Source organism: Gadus morhua, chromosome 3, assembly GCF_902167405.1.
Source record: "Gadus morhua chromosome 3, gadMor3.0, whole genome shotgun sequence".
Lineage (NCBI taxonomy): Eukaryota > Metazoa > Chordata > Actinopteri > Gadiformes > Gadidae > Gadus > Gadus morhua.
The window spans coordinates 27,549,796-27,573,115 of NC_044050.1; the positions used below are offsets into that span (position 1 = coordinate 27,549,796).

The 23,320-nt window shown below is 46.2% G+C and overlaps 1 protein-coding gene across 1 annotated transcript; it reads left to right on the forward strand.

Annotated features, from left to right (window-relative positions):
- The first annotated feature begins 1,469 nt into the window (after positions 1-1,469).
- LOC115540518 (von Willebrand factor A domain-containing protein 7) lies at positions 1,470-18,032 on the forward strand. The gene is made up of 18 exons (XM_030351908.1): positions 1,470-1,631; positions 3,358-3,573; positions 5,012-5,148; positions 6,010-6,148; positions 6,318-6,411; positions 6,830-6,958; positions 7,304-7,490; positions 7,631-7,800; positions 8,540-8,652; positions 10,564-10,680; positions 11,022-11,195; positions 11,552-11,681; positions 12,250-12,402; positions 15,140-15,232; positions 15,625-15,896; positions 16,254-16,387; positions 16,553-16,712; positions 17,069-18,032. Exons 2-18 carry the CDS (start codon positions 3,379-3,381, stop codon positions 17,477-17,479), a joined length of 2,808 nt encoding a protein of 935 aa, XP_030207768.1. The 5' UTR covers positions 1,470-1,631; positions 3,358-3,378; the 3' UTR covers positions 17,480-18,032.
- The last annotated feature ends 5,288 nt before the right edge of the window (positions 18,033-23,320 follow it).

A 23,320-nucleotide genomic window follows, 5' to 3' on the forward strand; every position in this document is an offset into this window, starting at 1 on the left:
GGACACAGAGGATTGAAGATGTGGAGGTCCTGTAGAGCTGGTGGTGGGGGAGTCAGTGGGATGAGGCTGGGAGAAGGTGTCGTGGGGGATGGTGTCAGGCCTGTCCCTTTGCCTATCAAAGCGACAGTAGAACACATTTAGCTCATTTGCAAGGCGCAGGTTGTTGATGTAGCGAGGGGGGGTTGGTTTGTAGTTGGTGATCTGCTTGAGCCCCTTCCAAACAGATCTAGAGTCTTTGGCTGAGAACTGATGTTGGAGCTTCTCAGAGTACTGACGTTTAGCTTCACGCACCGCCTTGCTAAACGCGTACTTTAACTCTATAAACCTTTCTCTGTCCCCACTCCTAAACGCCTCCTCCTTCTGCAGCCGTAGGTTCCTGAGTTTGGCTGTGAACCAGGGTTTGTCGTTGTTATAACTCACCCTGGTGCGTGATGGAATACAACAGTCTTCACAGAAGCTGATGTATGACGTCACAGCCTCTGTGTACTCGTCCAGACAGTTGGTGGCAGACCTGAACACATCCCAGTCGGTGCAGTCAAAACACGCCTGAAGGTTCTCCACTGCTTCACTGGTCCACTGCTTGGATATCCTCACAACAGGTTTACAGAGCTTGAGTTTCTGCCTGTATGTGGGGATCAGGTGGACCATGACGTGGTCAGAGAGGCCCAGTGCAGCGCGAGGGACGGCGTGATATGCACTGCTTATTGTGGTGTAGCAGTGATCCAGAATATTCTCCTCTCTGGTCGGGCAATCAATAAACTGTTTATATTTGGGGAGTTCGTGGCTGAGGTTGCCTTTGTTAAAGTCCCCAAGAACAATAACTAAGGAGTCCGGGTTTGTCTGCTCCACACTCAGGATCTGGTCGGCTAACAGGCACTGTGCCTCCTGCACGTTTACCTGCGGTGGGATGTAAACACCGACCAGAATGAATGAAGCAAACTCACGGGGGGAGTAGAAGGGTTTGCAGTTTATGATAAAAGTTCCCAGATGAGGAGAACAGTGCTGCAGAATCACTGTCACGTCATTGCACCAGCCACTGTTAGTGAAGAAACAGTAAATATGTAAAGCGTCTTAGAGTACCATATTAAGCACTATATAAATTTAATTTATTATTATTATTATGAGAAGTATATGAGAAAAAAAGTTCAATTCTCTATTTATGGTTTCATAATGACTGAGTCACCGTTAAAACAAATTGGTTTCAGGTCTAATGCTGTTACTGTCTGTAATATGTTTCTATTTAGATTATTTGTCAGGAGATTTTGTTATTATTGTCCGAGTCTGGTTTTAACTAATGCTGGGCTTACACCAAACGATTTTCACAGTCACAGACTAATAACTGCAAGAGAGGATTTAGTGTTGGATCATGTGTGATAACAAGGGTTTTGTAGTAGATATGGCGGTTGGAGATGCAGCAACCACAGGATGTCTGTTAACTTCCTGTTCGGGTTTCACACCAGAAACACAAACTTGACAAACAATAAACTGTACTATTATTCGGACATACAGGGTTCTTCCCGTTCGTCTCGTCCCACCCCTAGTGGATAATGAACCCATAAAGAGCCCAACTCTGTACACTGAGGGTGTCTCCCGAAGGTGTCTCCCATCCTCGAATACAGTCTGAATTCAGAGTAAGTATTGCCCTTTGTTGATGTTGTTTCTTGTGATCAGCAGTGCTGGTTCTTTGACTTTGGTTTGGTTTGGTGGGACCCCGCTGTGGTCAGCTGTTGTATTTGAGGGGCCATAAGTTAGGGCCATGAGAACGTTCAGCATCGAGGAGTGAAGGAGAATTAAGTGGTACCACTGCCTAAGGGTACACCAAGAAGAAAATACAAGTGCATTTATGGACCTTGTGAAATAAACTAGCATTTTTGGGAATGCCCTCTCATCCAGAACTTGATTTGGATCCCTGTATTTTTTATTATTATTAAGAAACATTAAATATGGTTTGATATTTCTTAATTGCAACGAACACCGGTTTGGAATTATACTTCTGTGTATCACCATTTGTTAAAATCCGATTACATCTGTAAGGGAGAACAGGGTGGTATAGACCTCTGGGGGGCAGCACGGTACTTTTGACAATACCAAAATACTCTTCCACAGACTTGAAATTTCTTAAAATGATTTTGGGGTCAGCGGGCCTGTACTGTAGGGTAGAGTGAGGTGAAGTCATGGTAGCGTATTTTCTCACCAGGCTCAGCCTTGTGATACATTTCAATGGCTTTGGTACGACCACCATAGAGAGAATCACAGGGATTGATCCTGCTCTGTAGCTTCAGAGTCGACAAGAACTGTGCAACTCAACATCTACCGTTTAAGACATGATTTATTTTGAGGGCAGAGACTTTGAGCTGAAACTGCTTCCGAATTTCCCCATAGGTCTTCTTTGTGACAGGGTTTAGATGACAAGCATTGAAGCAATGTTCATACCCATGATAAAAGCACCCTGCAAATTGATAGGCTGTGGGTGTACTTGGGGCATATACGTCTAGGAAGAATGGTCCATATTGAACCTCATCGTGATTGAGGGCATAATGAATCTCCAGGTGGTCGATATGGGAAAGATATTCAAGCCACTGGATGGATACATTTGAGTGCGTCTTGCGCTGTTTCAGATAGACCCCCTAATAGGTCAATGCTGATGTGTCTGCTTTCAAGTACAACGCTTTGAAGGTTGCCATGCATGCCGATGCCAGAGTGGTATAAGCAAAATAATCTATAGAGGAGCACTCCATGAAAGTGGCCCTGTTTATTAGCGTGGAGAGACAGACATTTTGCGATGAAAACAATATCCAGAGTTTGAGATCTCAATCATGGGATATTGCCCAATATCCCGAGATAGTGAACCAATCAAATTGAGCCATTTTAGGAGGTTCACGTGTAGCATACTAATATATATTATCTATATAATAATAATAATAATAATAATAATAATAATACATTTTATTTATAATGCACTTTATATTCAAGAATCTCAAAGTGCTTTTTTTTTGCTTTTATATTATCTATACATATGTGGTAATATTATTTTACTTACTTACAGTTTTGTTTGTTGTTGTTTTTTTGCCAACGGGTGTATGGATTGACAATTGTTGATAAGCATTCATTGATAAAATTAAAAATTAAAAGATTATTTACAGAGCAGTTGTGGCTCAAACAGAAAATCAGTACAATATTTTATATATTAGTTGTCAAGTCTTTGAACGAAATTATTTTTGTATACCATTTGTTGTATCCTTATCTTACTTTCAGAAGAAGTTAACTTCACCACCAACATGAAATTAATTAATTTTGTTTACACTACGATCTGACTGCCATCTTTGAACATTATTCTAACCGTTGAATTCCCTCCAGCCCGTCCTCTCTCCAGTGATCATGTGTTCAGCCCTGCACGCCCTGGCCCTCGCCCTGGCCCTGTCCCTGGCTCTGCTGCAGAGCTCGGTGGCCTTTGTCCCCATCGGAGGGGGGGAAGCCACCCATGTCAGCATTACAAGGACGGCTCTTTTGCAAAAACTGAAAGAGACTTGTCAGGCTGTGGCCGATTCTTCCGGGTATGAGTTTAATCCCACGGTAGGTTGAAAACACCGGCCCACTGTCACTACCACGCCGATACTAATCCCCCGATAATCTTGGACACGCACGTACACCCATAGGTTAATCTGAGTCCTCGGTATCTTGTACACTGCTTCTGAAAGCAGTGTACAAATCTTATCCCTCAACAAATTGTAAACGGTAAATGGACGGCATTTATAGGCCTACAGCGCTTTTCTAACCAGTAGTTGCTCAAAGCGCTTTACAGTATTGCCTAACATTCACCCATCATTGCACACATTCACACACCGACGGCGGTGTCAGCCACGCAAGGCGACAGCCAGCTCGTCAGGAGCAGTCAGGGTGAGGTGTCTTGTTCAGGGACACCTCAGGGGTGGACAGGGAGAAAAATTCAGCCCTGGCATTTTCTCTCCAGACCAGCCCACTACTTTATTAGCACTAGGGGTGGGACGAGACGAACGGGAAGAACCCTGTATATCCGAATAATAGTACAGTTTTTTGTTTTTCAAGTTTGTGTTTCTTGTGCTGTTGACAAGAAAGGTGTGAAACCCGAACAGGAAGTTAACAGACATCCTGTGGTTGTTGCATCTCCAACCGCCATATCTACTACAAAACCCTTGTTAAATATCACACATGATATTTAACAAGGGTTTTGTCAAATGACGTAGGACGCGAATGTTCAAGAACCTTCCTACGTCATTTGACGCGATCGCCCGTTTCCCGGCAACAGACGATCGCGTCGTCTGTTGCTATTCGATTAAACAATTAAATACAATACAAATATAAAGTAAAAACAAGTGTTATCTGGCGATCCGTTATCTGTATTATGTTATTTCGTCTTTTGGAAACATGAGCCGAATGTTTTTTGCAACCTGCCCGGCAACAGACGATCGCGTCGTTTGTTGCCAGGCAGGTTGTCAAGATGTAAACAACTGATGACGTAGGCCGGTACAATTTTCGCCCCCGGTACAATTTTAACGTGACAGCTCCCGCGACTCCGGCCCATGCCATGAGGTCCCGCCCACCCTGGTTTGTGTTGTGATTGATAGCACTGTCAGGGCTCTCTGAGCCTGTCAGCCCATGATTGATTGACAATGACAAACATAGACCAATAATATGCGTCGATGCTGGCAAAAAACTGCTAGCTCTCTGTAGCCCATTGGCCGGCCCAATTGGAGGGAATTTAGAGAGAGAGGAAAAAAGAAAACATAGTGGACCGGACCGGCCCACATTGGGTCAACGGCCCACCGGGACGATGCCCGGTATGCCAGATGGCCAGCCCACCCATGCTCAGCACTCAGCTAGAAGGAGCCGGGGATCGAACTAGCAACCTTCCGGTCACAAGCCGACCCGCTCTGCCTCCTGAGCCACATGCCGCCCGTAACACACGGCACACCTCTCTCCCTCCTCGTCTGCTGTACCAATGGAGGCCTGACCTTTAACCTTTGACCTCCAGGGTCCCTCTGCGGAGGAGCTGGTCCAGGCCTGTCTGGGTCCCACGGCGACCGGGGAGGTGTCGGCCGGCAAGTTCCGCGCGGCTCTCCAGGAGGTCTACGTCCAGAACGCGCTGGTGGACCTGAACTTTGTTGCCAGGTGTGTGAATGAAAAAAAACAACATCTTTCTCGTAGAATATAGACCCATATTTATTAAAGGAGTGACATCATGCTTTTTCGTCTTTTCCCTTTGCTTTAGACGGTTATATGACTAATGTATACTTGTTTTACGTCTGCTAAATTAGAAAAATCTAAGTCTGAGCCAGTGGGAGTATTCGCGCCCACCGAGAACGCCCCCTTAATGAATGCCTGCCCTGAAACAGCTTGTTTGCGCTCAAACCGTACTTCCGTAACATGGTGACGTCAGACTGTGCGGTGGAATTTGCCGACGCACGCGCAAAGCATTACGCATTAACGCAATCTTATATTAACGCGATTAATACAAATTGACGCATTAACGCACAACCTCTTTTTTTTTCACTTTGATATTGCAAGGCTTTTCCCAAAGAATGTCTACATTCATATCAGAAATCATTTTTGTTTTTAGTTCCACTTATTCAATTACACTTGCAGGAAGTGACAGCCTGTTCACAAATCCCAAATCTGTGGTGCTACTTATTTGAAATTAACTGTAGTAACTGTTGGTTTACAATTGTACTAATTAACTGCCTGTTAACAATTTCCAAATCTGTGGTGTTCCTTAAATTACATATTCAACCCACACTGAGTGAGTCAATAAAACTATGATTAATCGCAAATTAACTCACCAATACTATGCGTTTAACGTGAATAAAACTTTGAATCGTTGCCAAGTCCTAAAAAATATCGTTAAATAATTAGGGTAAAATAGAGGGCTTGTTAATAAAGGAATGTATAAAAAGGCATACTAATTACAAAAAAATGCTAGAACACAAAACAAGATATGAAATGCTTTGAAAAAGAAAACTGTATAAATTCCAGCGCTCCTCACCACTTCAACTCTGAGGCCTTCTTGGAAGGGCGTGCCCTAATCACAGAGGGTGTGGTCAGCATCAAGGCCAACATACAAAACCACCAGGCTTCCAGGGAAATGCTGGGCAGAGTTCTCCACACACTACAGGTGAGGAACACACCAGAAACAGAAACCAATACATTATAATTTTTTCATCAACATAAAAAGTGTGTGTGCATGTGTGTGTGTGTGTGTGTGTGTGTGTGTGTGTGTGTGTGTGTGTGTGTGTGTGTGTGTGTGTGTGTGTGTGTGTGTGTGTGTGTGTGTTGGCCAATAGGACTTTTACAGCCACAGTAACTGGGTTGAGTTGGACAATACAGAGCCATTTGCCAACCTCATCCAACCAGATCTCCCCATAGAAAACATAGCAGGTACGTGTGTGTATGAGAGAATTCCTTGTGTCCCTTTAAACCACTGCAAGGTTTATGAAAGATAGGCTTCTGCAAGAGGAAGTCGGTGCCATTCACGATAACAAATGGGACAATAGATTGTTGAGCCATGGGGTGGATGGGGCACCATCATGACAGTTGTGGGTACAAACATGCCTTTACAATGTAACTCAAGAATTTTAAACCAACTTCTAACGCAACACTCAAGGTGCGTCACCAAAAGCTAATCGAATATTCTACTTGAGAGATAGCCCAAGCATATTCAGACCAGGGAAAATGTGACATAAAACACTAAACCTCAATTTAATTGACAAAATATCAACATGTAAAATGAAAGACTTAAACGTTAAATATGCTTTTTTGGTATGCCTCTTGATGGTGCTGCTGCTGTGGCTTACAGCTAAGGACACCGCCACATGCAGAGACTGTGCCAGTGGGAATTGTCCCAACACTATCCTTGCCAACATTCTTCAGGAAAATAAGCTGACATCGGGCTACATGGGAATTTCCTCCAGTGAAAAGCCTAAAGGTATCAACATAAAGATAATAAATCGATAATAAAGTGACAAAAGCTACGACTCATACAATTGATTATTTTACACTGATATGAATTCCTTTCTCCATGCTGATATCAATTTCTCTTTCATTTAATCTATTTTGTATTATTATCATCATTTTTATGAGGCAATGATAATATATAAAATAAAAAAATATATAAATATATAAAAATATTTATAAAAATATATAACAAATAAAATAATAAAAAAAATATGAATATAAATAATAATTTAGAAACAACGTATGACGACCCCTGAACCCCTGACGACCCCTGAACCCCTGACGACCCCTGAACCCCTGACCCCTGTGGCCGCAGGTAAATGCAGCCACGGAGGAGCAGGGGACCTGACCAGCGCGGCGGTACCCCGCGGGGGCATCAGCAAGGACGAGCGTCGCCCCGGCAACGAGGCCCTCCACGACGCCGCCGTCACCGCAGCAACCAGCGCCAGCCTCCAGCTCCTGGAGGACATCAGAGGAGCGGCTGGCGACCGCGACTTCCTGAGGTGACGCCTCTTCCTGCCTGCCGGAGACGCGCTTTGCGCTTTGAAGCTCGCCGTGGGACATCGGACCAGGATGTCCCTCGGTTTCCCCTTTGTCTCATTGTGATCACAACCTCCTCCTCCTCTTCCTCCTCCTCGCCCAGGTTGATGGGGATCGATCGCTCGTCGGGGGTGTGCTTCGTCATCGACACCACGGGCAGCATGGCGGACGACATTGCAACGGCCAAGGCGGTGGTTTACAACATCATTGACAGTAAAAAGGGAACACAGGATGAACCATCGGAGTACATCCTGGTCCCCTTTAACGACCCCGGTGAGTTTGTTTGGGGTCCTACTCAGTCACTCACCAGCTAGCGCAAAAGACTCAAGACTCACCTGTTCAGAGTTCACCTAGACTACATAGCCTCCCCCTCCCACCCCTCTTACTTATTGTATGCTCTACGTCCTGGCGCTTAATGTACGCACTTACTGTCTGTCATGCTTAGTTATAGTACTTAGTTGTGGAGCATCTTATCCTACATATCTTTGTTGCATACAGTGAATGGGTTAACCTAGCGATTGTTAGGGCTTGGCACTTGGTTCTATGAACATCCTTACTGTAACGACAGCGATATATATTGTTTCACTTCTTCTGACCAATGTACTTATTGTAAGTCGCTTTGGATAAAAGCGTCTTCTAAATGCCCTGAATGTAAATGTACTCATGGGGCAGCGTTACACTAGTGTCCTTTTTAGTCATGAAATTACTATTTGATCAGTAGGTTTTGCTTCGTTTCATGCGTTAAATAATGCTACCAGCCATCTACAAAGCATATTGATTCAGAGAATTGCAATCAAAGATCAGATGACAAAAGAAGCACTCTTGAAAATATCTGGTCAAATGAACTTAAATACAATTTTATTAGTATAGCCCTTAATCACAGGTACTGTCTCAAAGGGCTTAACAGGCCATATGTGTATTACCCCCCCCCCCCCCCTGACCATAGCCCCCTAGAGGGCAAGAAAATGCTCCCTTAACATTATTTCCTATTTATACCTCTGTGGGTATGCAGACTTCGGACCATTGACAAGGACCACAGACCCCGAAGTCATGAAGAATGAGATCTCCAAGCTGACGGCCAGCGGCGGCGGTGACGGACCAGAGCTGTGTCTCTCAGGGCTCCAGGTTATTCCACATATCCGTTATTCTGCACTTTAAACACGGACGATTTAATTGTTAACGTGTAAACCGATTGTAGCAGGTCAAAGAGTGCGCGGAGACCACAGTTCGTCGTCCCTCACTGGGAGCTTGTTTATTTCAATCGACAGCAAAACAAAACAGGGGCTATACATCAACAACGTCCGGGAGAGTCCTCGCGTTCAGCGCTCCATGACCTGATGCTGCGCAACGGAATTGCTTCCGGGTATTGGGTTGCGTAGTCGATCAGGACTAACACAAATCGATACCTGTGTGCGGGACGTTCTAATGGCCCGATAATGTCCATGCTAATGCGGTCGAAGGGGGCTTCCACCAGGGGAAGGGGCCGCAAGGGAGCCCTGGGGACGGCCGGGGGATTCACCAGCTGGCACTCGGGGCAGGATGCGCACCACCTGCGCACCTCCGAATTTCGATAGGGACCAAAGGATACTCGTGCACATCCCCGTGTATACACCTCACCGAAACGCTCGACACCTCCACCAATGCCTCGGACCACACCAGGTGCTGATGGGTCATGGTCTGCATGCAGCCCGAGTCCTAAAGCGCCTGGTACGTACCCCGCTGTATCCTCACCGGAATACGGTACGCCTCGCCGGGACTGTGGGGAGGAGATGGGGCACCAGTGACGCGGACGACCTGGCCCACCTCAATTAGAGGGCAATCCCGCCAGAAGTGACCAGGCCGCCCGCACCTCCAACACCCCTCCCCTGCCGTCTGAGCGCCCGTCTGCGGAGTGGGGGTGGGAGGTGATTCATGTGCTCGTTCCGGAACGGGGACCCTCCCTCTCGCCCTCGCCGCCGGGCTTGGCCTGTCCCGCCGTAGGGCAGCTGCACCGGTGCGCGGGACCGGTGTTGGTGGTCGCTGGGCCGTTGGTGGAGCCAGGCGGAGGTCCTGGCCGGAAGCCCCTCAACGAACCTCTCCAAGGCCACCTGCTTGGAGGTGTCCTCCGCCGAGTTCTGGTCCGGAACCAGCCACCTCCTCGCCTGGTCCAGCAGCGGCTGGGCAAAGGCGAAAGGACGGCCCCCCGCTGTGAACGCCAGCGTCCGGAACCGGCGACGATGTTCTTCTGGGCAGAGGCCAAGCCGGTCCTGGATGTCCCTGGCGATGGTCCCATAGTCCCGCTGGGCCCCGGCCGGCAGACAGTGGGCCGCAAGCTGGGCCTCCCCTGTCAGGAGCGGCAGGAGACGGTGAGCCCAATCCTGACGAGGCCACCCGGAGACCTCGGCCACCCCCTGAAAAGTCTCCTGGAAGGCCTCCCCATCGTCCGCCTCCCCCATCTTTGGGACGTGGATGTTGGCCACGGGTCCCGCTCCCCTGGGTCCCTCTCCGCGCTCAGCGGGCCCGCGGCCAGCTCTGTGAGCACCTTGCTCTGGGTCTGCCGGAGCTGGCCCTGCCGTTCCGCCATCTGGGCCAGATTTCTGAGCATGCTTCCCAGCGGTGACTGGTCCATGTCTGCGCCCGCTCCACCTTGAGCTCCACTGTAGCAGGTCAAAGAGCGCACGGAGACCAAAGTTCGTTTTCCCTCACTCGCTTCTTTATTTCAATCGACAGCAAAACAAAACAGAGGCTCAAACTATGTATCAACAACGTCCGGGAGAGTCCTCGCGTTCAGCGCTCTGCGACCTGCGATCTCTGGTGGGGTTCTCTGGTGTGGATCGCGTTGGATCTCTCCCTCTCTCCCGGTTCCTACTACAAACAAAGCAGGCACATAAATACACACTCCCTGATTGGGCCTGATTGCGAGCAGGTGCCCGCAATCAGGCCCAATCTCCCCAGCCATCTGGTGCGCTCCCAACCTGCCCATACTCCTCCTGCAGGCCAGACGCCGCACGTCCCCCCACACTGATAAATTATCGGTCTTTCCCTCTCCCTCTCCAGATGGCCTTGACGGCCGCTCCGGCCTTCTCACACATCTACGTGTTCACCGACGCCACCGCCAAAGACATCGCGCTCAAAGACACCATCTCGGCTCTCATCAGCAGCACCAAGTCTACGGTGAGGCTCCCCCCCCCACACACACACAACCCTCTTACACACTTATTGTATGTTGTACGCCCTGGCACTTAAAGTACACAGTTATTGTATGTCGTACGTCCTTGCACTTAAACATAGTACTTAGCATTGTGTAGCATCTTATCCTAGCTATCATCGTTGTATGTAAGGAATTAACCTAGCGCGATTGTTAGTGCCTGCTAACAATCCCTACTGTACAGGGTCCCTGTACAGAGGATCCCTACTGTACAGACAGCGATATATTGTTTCCCTTCTGACAAATGTAGTTAAGTTGCTTTTCATAAGAGCGTCTGCTAAATGCCCTAAATGTTAATCCGTGTCAGGTGGTGAATTTCTTCATGACAACCAGCGGAGGCAGGAAACGGCGTTCCATCACGGCGACCTTCAACGACTACAGGGACCTGGCCTTGGCCTCTGGGGGCCAGGCTATCCACGTCACAAAGGGAAGTCTGCCTGAAGCCACAGGCATCATCCTGGACACCTCCACCTCAGCCCTGGTAAGGTCCTACAGCTTTAGAGGCTAGAACGCTCTGTCAGTCGGCACAGATAGAAAAACATACACTTTACTTTGTTCAAATGTAAACGGACCGCATTTATACAGCGCTTTTTTAACCAGTGGCCACAAGTGCTTTACAATATTGCCTAACATTCACCCATTCATGTGAGGTGCCCTGAGCAAGGCTCCTCACCCTAACTGCTCCAGATGAGCTGGCTGTCGCCCTGCGTGGTTGACTCCGCCGTCGGTGTGTGTATGAATAGTTGTAAGTCGCTTTGGGTGAAAGCGTCAGCAATATCCCCTCAATGTAAGTGTAAACATACAAATGTCACAGACTTGCATTTCCTTTCCTATCAGGTGACCGTTCTTCAGCGGTCCAGGAGCTCTGGGAGTGAGACCTTCACGTTCCTGCTGGACGAGTCTTTGAAGAACATCACGCTCTACATAACTGGGAGTCAGATGACGTTCAACATTAGCAACCCTGCAGGTATTACAACATGCCAAGAGAATTACTAGCAAGCCCTAAAGGACCACTTGAGTAAACCATATTCTATATATATATATACATATACGTTGTCACACCCCAGCTCTATGGTTGGACAACAAAGGGAATACAACCAACCCAAACCCAGCAGATGTGGCCCATACTTCTAATGGCAGACTGAGGTCCTGAATATCTTTGGCCACTAGAGGTCACCAAAGTTGCCAAAGTTCTCCTGTGGGAGAACAGACATGAGTTTAGCATGACGCAAGAATACGGTAGTGTGTGTATGTTTGCGTATGCGTGCGTTTGTGAATGACTACTTTACCTACTACATCGTGTCGCTTAATGTCTGCACTTATTTTATGTTGTACGTCCTTGCACTTAAAAATAGTACTTCACATTGTGTAGCATCTTATCCTTGCTATCTTTGTTGTATACGGGGAATGGGTTAACCTAGCGATTGTTAGTTCTTGGCACTGGGTTCTATGAACATCCTTACTGTACCGGCAGAGATATATTGTTGTTTCTCCTTCTTCTGACCAATGTACTTGGACCTGATACCAACCCTCAGGTGTGAGTCAGAGCAACACGCAGCTCAGCGGTGGCCTGGGGACGATCCAGAGTGTTGGGAACCTGTGGAGGATCCGTCTGGATGATGATAAGCAGACCGGAACTTGGAAGATACAGATGGCCTCGGCTCAACCCTACACACTGAAGGTCACAGGTCAGACGGAGGAGACTTTGGGTTCTTCTGGGCGGGGTCATCCCTATGTTCCCCGGGTCCTATGTTCCCTGTTTTTCCCAAAAAGGGTCCTATGTTCCCCTGTAGCCATACATATTGGGGAGCATAGGACCCTTTTTGGGAAAAGCGGGGAACATAGGACCCTTTTCTGGAAAAAGGGTCCTATGTTCCCCGCAATATATCAATCTTTAAAAATATTTAAACTTTGACGCGACATTCGCGCGATGACAGCCAATCGGCGTTCAAAAGCGTGGCCACTGAGTGACATGTGTAACGTAACAGCCAATCAGCGTTCAACCGGCCAACTCAGTGCAGTCCGGGGTGAACTGCAGCATGGAGGAGAAAGTGATTGTTGCCGTTTGCGACTCTCGGAGCTCTTTATATAATAGTAAATAATATAATATAATTGTTTAATAATATCACGGCCAAAATCTCTGTGCGCCTCCGGTTGGCCGTAGCGCGGGGAGCTCTCGTAGGGATTGGGCTTCTCGGGGTTTGTTTAACGGCGTATGAATAGACTGCGTCAGGTTCTCCGACGTCTCTCCCTCTTCCAAAAAAGGTAAAGACATGCAATGGTAGTTATCTCGGCCAGAATTTGGCAGTAATGGTGGAAAAAGTAACAGACCGGGGAACATAGAACCCTTTTTTTTAAAAAGGGTCCTATGTTCCCCGATCACATATATATCGGGGAACATAGGACCCTTTTTGGGAAAAGCGGGGAACATAGGATCCTTTTTTTTTTAAAAAAAAGGGTCCTATGTTCCCCAGTCTCATACAAAGAGGGGAACATAGGACCCGGGGAACATAGACATTGAACATAATTCAATTACATTTTAATGTATAGCACTTAATCACAGGGACAGTCTCAAAGGGCTTAACCGGCCATGTATTTATGACACCCCCCTGACCCAAGAGGGCAAGAAAATACTCACTTACATATTTGGCTGTTAGGGCTGTGTTCTTTATTAATATGTACATTTTAAATAATATGTCATTCCATTCAGCGTCCATGGTACCAGAACACATGGGTGGATTACTGCACGGGCACACCGGGCACATGTCCAGGGGCCCAAGGGCTCAGGGGGGCCCTTGGGCCCCCCTGAGCCGCCCCACAAGTTACCAACAGTGGGGTCCAGGGCCCCACAAGTTACTAACAGTGGGTGTTACGACCCACCCCGTTGGTGTCCAGGGGGAAGGGGGGGGCAACAATGAATATAATACCGGGCGTTTAAAGAACAGAAGAGAGTAGCAGAGTTTCAACCAATATACCATTTATTGCATAAATGAGTCTTGTTAACACAGAAAGAACCACAAACAAACAAACAACACTAACCCTCCACTGAGGGGGCAACAAACAACACTAACCCTCCACTGAGGGAGCAACAAACACTAACCCTCCACTGAGGGAGCAACAAACAACACTAACCCTCCACTGAGGGAGAAATGCCACGACGAAGAGCCCACGTAGCTCCGACTCGCGACCGACAGAGAACCCACTCGGTTCGCCTATTTGGCCCACTGGCCACGTCTGCTCTCATCCCTGCAGCTTAATACCAATCCACGTGATTGCTGAGGGGCTGCAGGTGTGTCTGATCAGTCCGACGGGGAGGGTGATACCAGGAACAGCACACAGAACAGCAGAGGAAAAACACACGCGTAACAGTGGGGTCCAGGGCCCCACAAGTTACTAACAGTGGGGTCCAGGGCCCCACAAGTTACTAACAGTGGGGCCCAGGGCTCCAGCGTTAGTAACTTTTAATGTTGCATTGTCCAAGCAATCAGTAGAGAAATACAAAAATTCAAGCGAAAACAACAATAGTAGGCCTATTACTATTGAGTAAATAAATTAATAGAAAGATCACTAGGGGGCACTATTTCAGTTTGTGAATTTGAGACCATTCACGAACAAGTCACTGTCATTTAAACATGGAGCAACGGCGAACTCTAAGTGGATCGTTGAAGCAATGCATTTATTCAGTTCAGATCATTTAACAAGCCTAGAGATGATGCAACCCCAAAAGGACTGCTACGAATTATACTCGATTGTGGACTGCAATCTATGTTTCCAAATGTGTATGTAGCGCTACGGCTTTTTCTGACTCTGCCCGTCAGTAATTGCGAAGGGGAGCGGGCATTCTCTCTTCTGTCCAGGATAAAAAATGAACTGAGGAGTGAGGACGAAAATGTCACAAAAACGCCTCAAGGCACTTTCTCTCATTGAGAGCGACCTTACTGCACTGGAGTTTGATGATATCGTGGAGGATTTTGCACGGAACAGAGCCCGAAAAATGCATTTCATAGGTGAAATGCATTACTGTCAATTAATGTAAGGAACTGTTCGTATTGAGTTGCTTTAAGTCGTTTTTATTTGTGGTTGAAAGCGGTGCATTCGAAATTCGTTCAAATCGCCAAAAATTGCATCAATTATGTATTTTTTTTATCCTGTTTTGGTGAAATAAAGATGCATTTATTTGTAATAATTATTGTGAGGTTGCCTTTCCTGTGCCACAAATCCTGCTGAGTTGCAGGTATAGGCCAATGACTTATTATCGCCAATAAGTGTGTGTGTGTATTCTGGGTGCGTGTGTTTATGTTGGAAGGGGGGGGGGGGGGGCTGCGGAGTCCACGTGCCCAGGGGCCCGATATGTCATAATCCGTCTATGCCAGAACATAGGTGTGATATGTAACTGTGTGAGGTTGTGTGTGTTCAAACGTCTAGGCCAGAATACCATCACCTTCATCTATGACTATGTACACGCTTTCAAGGGACCCCACCCCGGTTATGCACCCATCACCGGGCGTCCACAAGCAGGTAAATATTGTATTAGCGGCAGCAGTATTTCAGGGAGGTAGAGCGGGCTGACTTGAAACCGAAAGGTTGCTAGTTCGATCCCCGGCTTAGTTCTATGAACATCTTTTCTAGCTGAGTGTCGAGGTGTGCCTGAGCAAGGCACCTCACCCTAACTGCTACTGACAAGCTGGCTGTTTGTGGTGTTGACTCCGCCACCGGTGTGTGAATGTGTGCATTGTTAGTCGCTTTGGATAAGAACGTCTGCTAAATGCCCTAAATGTAATGTAAATGTATTAGTGTTAACTGCAGTATTATACTGTATGCGCAATCATTGCCGTATAGTGATACAGGTACAACGGATACATGGAAAGACATGGAAAAATTATAAAACCAGCCCTGCTGTTTGAACTCAGGCCGGCCGGCCATGTTGTTGCTGTCGGTGATGGGCCGGAAGGGGCCTGCGTCGGTCACGGTGGGCGAGGTGGGCCTCATTCCGGTGTCCCGGGCTGGGCCTGTGAGCAAAGGCTCGACGACGGACTTGGGCAACGGGGACATCCTGGTCACGGTGGACGCGGTTCCACAGGGGGAGTTTGTGGTGATCCTGACGGGGACAGACCTGGTGTCCGGCAGTCAGTTCCAGCGCCAGTCCACCACCCAGATGAGCGTCTCTAAAGTCATCGTCACGGTCAGCCTCATTTAACACACCGACGACGATAAACGACCGATGGATTTGAATTCCTTGCATGTCGCTTTGGATAAAAGTGTCTTTGCCCCCCCCCCCGTCCCCCCCACACCTCTGACGCACTTATTGTATATTATACGTCCTTGCACTTTAATAGAACTTAGCATTGTGTAGCATCTTATCCTAGCTATCTTTGTTGTATACGGGGAATGGGTTAACCTAACGACTGTTAGTTCTTGGCACTTTGTTTTCTAAAATGACTATGAATCGTAAACTAATTGTAGTATATACAGCAACTAAATCTGATGACCATACACAAAGACAATGCATGAAGTGAATGAAGTGCATGTGTTTCCTCAGGCAGTGGCGGACGGCAGCGTGGAGCCGGGACAAATGCTGAGCATTCCCTTCAGCGTGATGACGGAGGGCTCTGGCGGGCCATGCTCCATCAACGCCAGGAATGACAGAGAATTCCCTATGACATTCCCCATGAAGTAGGGTATAAAACAAATGTTCCAAACTAAATGTTGAATTCATGATTTCACAACCAGCAACATTCACTGGGTTTGTACTTTGGCTAAAGCTATTGGGGTTCATCCTACATTTAGAGACCATAACCTAAATTTAAGATTTAAACACGCTTCCTTATTTCACGCCAGTGTTCCATTGACGACCGGGCAGTACGCTAATGGTACTCTGACCATCACACCACCTAAAGGCACACCATCAGGCACCGACGTCACACTGACCATAATGGCCAAGACCTCTGCCGCAGCTGATTCCAACTATGCTGTCTTAAGGCTCTCTGTTGTCTCCAAGGTAACCACTCCCTTCCATAGGTGTACTTGAAGGAACTCTAGAAATTTGCAATTTTTGTTAGCTCCAAACTAAATAATGTTGGTAATCTCTGGTCTACGGAAGAGGATTAGGGCCTCATGGGAATTTTTTTGGAGTTCTGAGTTTAAAGTCAGAATCCAAAGTTTAAAGTCAAAAGTCTGAGTTTAAAGTCAGAATTCTAACTCAAAGTCAGAGCTCTTTATTCATTTATTAAAGTCAGAATTCCCCCAAAATGATCCCATGTAGCCCTAATCCTCTTCCGTACTGGTCTAAATGTAGTCCTTAATGATTTAAATATAATGACTCTACGTGCTAAGACTGCTTCATGTCCTTTCCAGATTACAGACTTTGTCCGACCAACGTGTAAAGTAGACCGAGTCGCGGCGGATGACTGTCCCACGAACGTGTCTCTGTGCGCGTCTTTCCGCTGGAATCTCTCCGCCAACGTCACCGACGGTAACGGCACGGGCATCGACCGCATCACTCTGCGGCAGGGGAATGGAGTCCTCTCCCACGACGCTTTGACCCACCTCGACATCGAGGCCTCCTACAACGCCTCCTGCTGCTCGCAGATCGTCGAAATCGTGGCCGTCGATAAAGTGGGCAACGTGGGAACATGTTTCCACTCCATCGCCCCGCCAGTGGGCCCTACTCCCACCGTCCCATCAGGGGGCCCTCCCCCCCTCGGCCCGGCCCGCCCGCTGTGGGTGTTGTGTCTGTTGCTGGCCGCTTGGATGGCCAGGAGTTAGAAAAAATATATTTTACATTATGCAACAGTTCCGATCATGTAATTTGATTGGACAAGAGGCTTTCCATGAGTGCTGATATTGAGTATAACAGCACTGGGACTTTTAACTACGCATGTATCCCCTGCGCTTTACGGGTGTTCTGATAACCGTAAATGTTATTAACGGTCTTTATGTAGCTTAGGTTGCAACTAACTTTGCACACCAAAAATGAACAGGCATAACATTTGAGTGAAATTATGAATAGTCGTCAGAAGAGGACCAAGGGAACGTAACGTAATTTTACGTGTAGACCTATACAACGTAGCAAGCTAGTGTGTTTATGTGTTGCTTGGCAACAGTTCAATGATTATGATGTGATTATGTTCGGAACTCGAACTACGGCCTCGTACCAACGACCGAATGACAGCCGTGCTGATATTTGCTTAATTCTACAATTATGACCTATATTTTGCTTCGATGTAATACCTTTTGTAAGAACGCACCTTTTACGCACCAAATGAGAGGATCAAATCAAATTAAATGTAAATGTTATAAACAACTTTGTGAAATCGTTTTTAAACTCTTTGTCTCTTGTATCACATGATACATCATGCAACTGATAAACTGCTGCACCGGATTTCAGTTCAGTTCCACTCTCCGGTTGAATCTTTTGCACAGAGGTCGCATGGGAGCACCCGTGCGGTTCCGGTGTGGACTCGTTCATGGGATTCAAAGTCTTCCCTCCGGAAGTAACTCTTCTGGCAGATGTGGCAAACAAAGGGTTTTATTCTACTGTGCACCATTTGTAGGTGTTGAGTGAGGCCGAATCTGTACGGGAAACCCGCAATGCACTGCAGGTCGCCGAGTCAGGATCGCTTTTAACTCCTAGGACACACCTGGCATGCTGATATGTGTCTCACGGGCAAATGTATATCTTTCCGTTGCGATGCACCCTGTCCGTGTCGAGTTAGGGTCAGCTCAGCTAAGGAAGGGTCGGCTAAGCTCAGGAGGTAGAGCAGTTGTCTTAAGGGATGCACCGAATTTTCGGCCACCAAAAATTTCCGGCCGAAAATGGCCCAAAAGCGCATTTTCGGTTTTCGGCCAAAATACTTTTATCACCGAAACAACACGGCCGAAACAGAAATTTGTGATGACGCAAACAAAAAGCACGGCCAGCACACGCTTGTCTGGATAAACGCCAATATGTCTGCAGTGTGGAAGTTTTTCAATGTTCCTAAGAAAGATTTGCAAAAATTGCAATGCCTTGATTTTAATGAAGTTAGTACACAGTCATAGCCATAAATGCAATGGTACTAGGGTTGTATTACCGATTATAAACGGTATAAACTTTGAATCTAGGTCAAACGCCATCTTCTCCGTCAACTCTCCTCTCACACTCGGTGACAGCGTCTGGCAGCGCGCCAATTCTCGATGACGGCGTCTTATAACATTCTATATATAATACAATTTTATATATAATATCACGGCCAAAAGCTCTGTGCGCCTCCGGATGGCCGTAGCACGGGGAGCTCTCGTAGGGATTCGGTTTCGCAGGGTTTGTTTACCGGCGTTGCTATGGTTACCGGTCTTGTGTGTTCCAACGCTTTATTAGGTAGCCTATCTATTAGGTTTTTATATATATTTTTTTTTATGAAAAAAAACATCAAAAATAAAAAAGTGCAACGACAAACTGCCGAACTTTTAACTTTTTAAACCTAATACCGTATACCGCGGCAACCCTAAATGGTACTAATAATTGTCATAATAATTTCTTTCGGTCTTTCGGTTTTCAGCCTTGGTTACCTCATTTTCGGTTTTCGGTTTCGGCCAAGAATTTTCATTTCGGTGCATCCCTAGTTGTAGTGTTACCGAAAGGTTGCTAGTTCGATCCCCCACTCCTCCTAGCTGAGAGTTGATGTGTCCCTGAGCAAGACAATTAACCACATTTAACCCTAACTGCTCCTGACGAGCTGGCTGTCGCCTTGCATGGTTGACTCTGCCGTCAATGTTTGTATTAACCGATGTAAGGCTACGTTTACATGATGACGGTCTGAACACAAGACGCAAAAGTGGCGGGGCGTCTTCACATTTTATTCTGCGTTTAGACAAGCATTTTCGGGAGGAAATCGGTGAACGTTTAACCTTTTTAACCTAATACCGTATACTGCCAAACTTTTAACCTTTTTAAAAGTGTGTGGAATTAGATTGGGTGCTGTGATACACTATTACACAACACCGCCATGTCTGCGTAGAATCTTCCTTCTCTTATCTGCGCCGCGAAAACCAAAACATAATTACAGATCCTTCTCTGTTCAGTAATAATATCTGTACATTTCGTGGAAAGACGCATGGAAATAATTCAAAATTTTTGTATATTTCCCTGTACTGGGGCATGTATGTGATGTTAACGCGTACGCAACGTGAGCAGATCTGAGCAGAGTTTTGCGTCTTGGCAGTGTAGACGGAAACGCTACGGCGGAGCGTTTTCAAGATTTCCCCTCTGTAGGTTGGTTTCAGATTTTTGCGTTTCTAAGCCCCAAAAACGCCGTCACGGTCTAAACGAAAGGCACTTCCGATAAAATATTTTGTCGTTTTTACCCGCAAGCGTCCTCGTGTAAACAGGGCCTTAGTCGCATTGGATAAAAGCGTCTTCTAAATGCCCTGATTGTAATTCAGGGCACACCAGACACACCATGTGAAGTTATTTAACCCGATTATTGTTATTTATATCTGAGATTATTTAATCTAACCCGATCTAAACTCTATCATGCACCCAAACACGGCGGCGTTTGGGTTTCCTTCCTCGGACTCCTAAATCCAGCGCAGCCACAGGCGCGTAGCTGCGTAGGACCATTTTTGACACAAAATGGTCAAGCAACATTTTAGCTGCGTAACGTGCGTAAATCTTACGCGGGTTACGCGTTTGGTGTGTTCGTAGGGTACACCAAGAAGCAAATACAAGTGCATTTATGGACCTTGTGAAATAAACTAGCATTTTTGGGAAATGCCCTCTCACCCAGAACTTGATTTGGATCCCTGTATTTTTTATTATTATTAAGAAACATTAAATATGGTTTGACATTTCTTAAAGGTTGGGTATGGAATTCGCTTTTTTGGCCATTTTTGCAGAATTACTTGAAATCCTTGTCATAACCCACTTACAGCCACTGAGTTAGAAGTACTGACATGAAAATTAAACAAGTCAATCATCTGTGGTACGGGCAGGGCTCGAAAAACTCCAGCCAATGATTTCCAGAGCCACCGAGTTGCATTGGACAGTAAGTACGTCAATCAAACGGTCGTACTGCACTCCCCCTCCCCCGCAACCCGCGCGCGACCCCTTCGTGCAGTAATCGTGACCCAGAGCAAGCTCCTGTTTGTTTTTATCCTGCGGTAGCAACTGGAACTAGTTAATCCACATTTAGACCTAGCAGTAGAAGACAATTTCCATGGCAGACAAGACGCCACCATCCCCATGTTGTTTTTTTTAATGTTGCCATGTTGTTTAACGAAAACCTACGCTAGCCTGGCTCGCTCTCGCGCATCTGTGTTCGCGCTCGTGCATGATTGCGCGTCCAGGTACTTGGAATGGGGGGAGTCAGAGTCAGCGTTGAAGGAGAGGGGGTAGGACCATTTGAGTTGTGTATTTTCAAAATCTGCTGGCGTTTTGCAAATCCCATACCCAACCTTTAATTGCAACGAACACCGGTTTGGAATTATACTTCTGTGTATCACCATTTGTTAAAATCCGATTACATCTGTAAGGGAGAACAGGGTGGTATATAGACCTCTGGGGGGCAGCACGGTACATTTGACAATACCAAAATACTCCATTCCACAGACTTGAAATTTCTTAAAATGATTCCGGGGTTCCGTACAGGATAAGGACAGCGGGCCTGTACTCAGGGGCGGACTGGCCATCGGGAGGTTCGGGAGATTTCCCGAACGGCCGGACGATTTCAGGCCGAGCCGGCCGGCCGTAATTCTTTTAGGTTTTTTTTATTATTTTTTATTATATATTAATAGGGTTAGTATTGTTAAATTGGGACACTTTTTGAAAATTTGTCTTCCAGAACAAATTACAGAATTTTCCAATCGTCTGAGCTCCAAACATTATACCATTCTATAAACACCAACTCCCTTACTAAAATATGCAAATGAAAAAAATAATAATAATGAAACACAGAATCAATAGTTCCATCTCAAACACAAAATGTCCGGAGACCACATTTTAACAGGCGGTACTGTCAGAATGGGACACCTTCATTGTCAAAATGGGACACCTGATTTAGGATATAAGAGACCTACAGACATTGAAGAAGAGACTGAAGTCATTTCAACATTTAATGGGTTACTTTTCCATAGGAAGTGAACAACAACAAAATTGCCTATTCTTTAAAGCAAAACAAAAATGTAAGTCTTTAAAAACTATGCATAAAACCATCAAGCTAAATTGAGAATTCATTGTATGGTATAAAACTGTTATATAACTAGTCTTAAAAATGCTAACATGAGAAACAATACATATTTAGTTATAAAATAATCCATAGAGTCTAAAAGAACAATGTATAAAAACATCATTTTAAATTTGGCAATAATTCATTTAAAAGTGTAAAACATTCATCTAAAACATTCATCTAACAAGTCTTCAATGTATAAAAACATGACACCGAAATTGGCAACAATAAATTTAGCGTAAAACATTCTACCTATTTTTATTTAAGACAATAACAAAAATAGGATCACCAATAAATAATAGCCTATCCATAAATAGTTTAAATGGAGGTGATGGTAGTCCCATAAGAGGACTCCTAAATCATGGCAGACACTGTGAACAAGTAAATATCTCTCCATCTTCAATCACGCCAAAGTCCTCCCCACAGGACTCATGTAACCACTGCTTGCATCCAACACACATTATCCATTCTTCCGTTTTTTTGGGGTCATCTTTGTCACCATAACTTTTTTTGCAGACTCTGCAAACTTCGTTACCCTCTGATCTTACACTCTCTTCCACTTTGAGGCTTTTCTTGTATTTTTTCTTCCCACAGCTTTCCTTACTTGCTGATGACTTTGGGCCTATGTATTTGAAATGCTCGTCACTCGTCAGATGGTATGACGGGGGTTTGGCACGCTTTCTTGTTGCCCCTCTCTCACGTGTTGGTGTAGCTATAAGAGAGGAAAAGGTTACATCCTCTCGGTCATTCTCTGTGCCCAGCTCTCTGTTTTCGGTAACGTTATCTTGCAACGTGTTCAGTTCCAGCTCCGCACCAATCCATGAATCCTCTTGAACCTGTCCTGGACTCCAATCTGCCATTGATGTTGAGGCCTGCTCTGCAAGGGCCAATGCTGCTGGTGCCTCTGCTGATGGAGCCTGCTTAGCCAGGACCCACTGTGCTGGTGCCTCTACTGATGGAGCCTGCTTAGCCAGGACCCACTGTGCTGGTGTGTGTGTTGTTGTTTCCTGTACTGTTAGTGCCCATGGCTCTGAATTTGCAGGTGGTTGAGCTCTCTCAGTTGTTTGGCTGGGCTCATAAACATCTGCATGAATAGCATCCAGATTGACTGGGTACATTCCAGTTCCTCTGAACCCATTTTGAGCAATCTCTACTGTTGCAGCTTTTTTCCATGCTCGGGAAAACAGGGTAAAGAATTCTGACTTCCTCAACTTTCGACCCCCTGTTTTCCCGAGTGAATCGTCTTCCCTCCTGTTCTGCCCCGGCAGTATTTTGGTTTTTTTCGCCTATACACATACCCGAATGGAAAAGCTTATAACACAGTAACCCTAAGTCCTAGATGGATGTATGATACTTCATTTGAAAGCTGACAAGCTCTAGTTTCTGTGGATATGTATTATTTGGC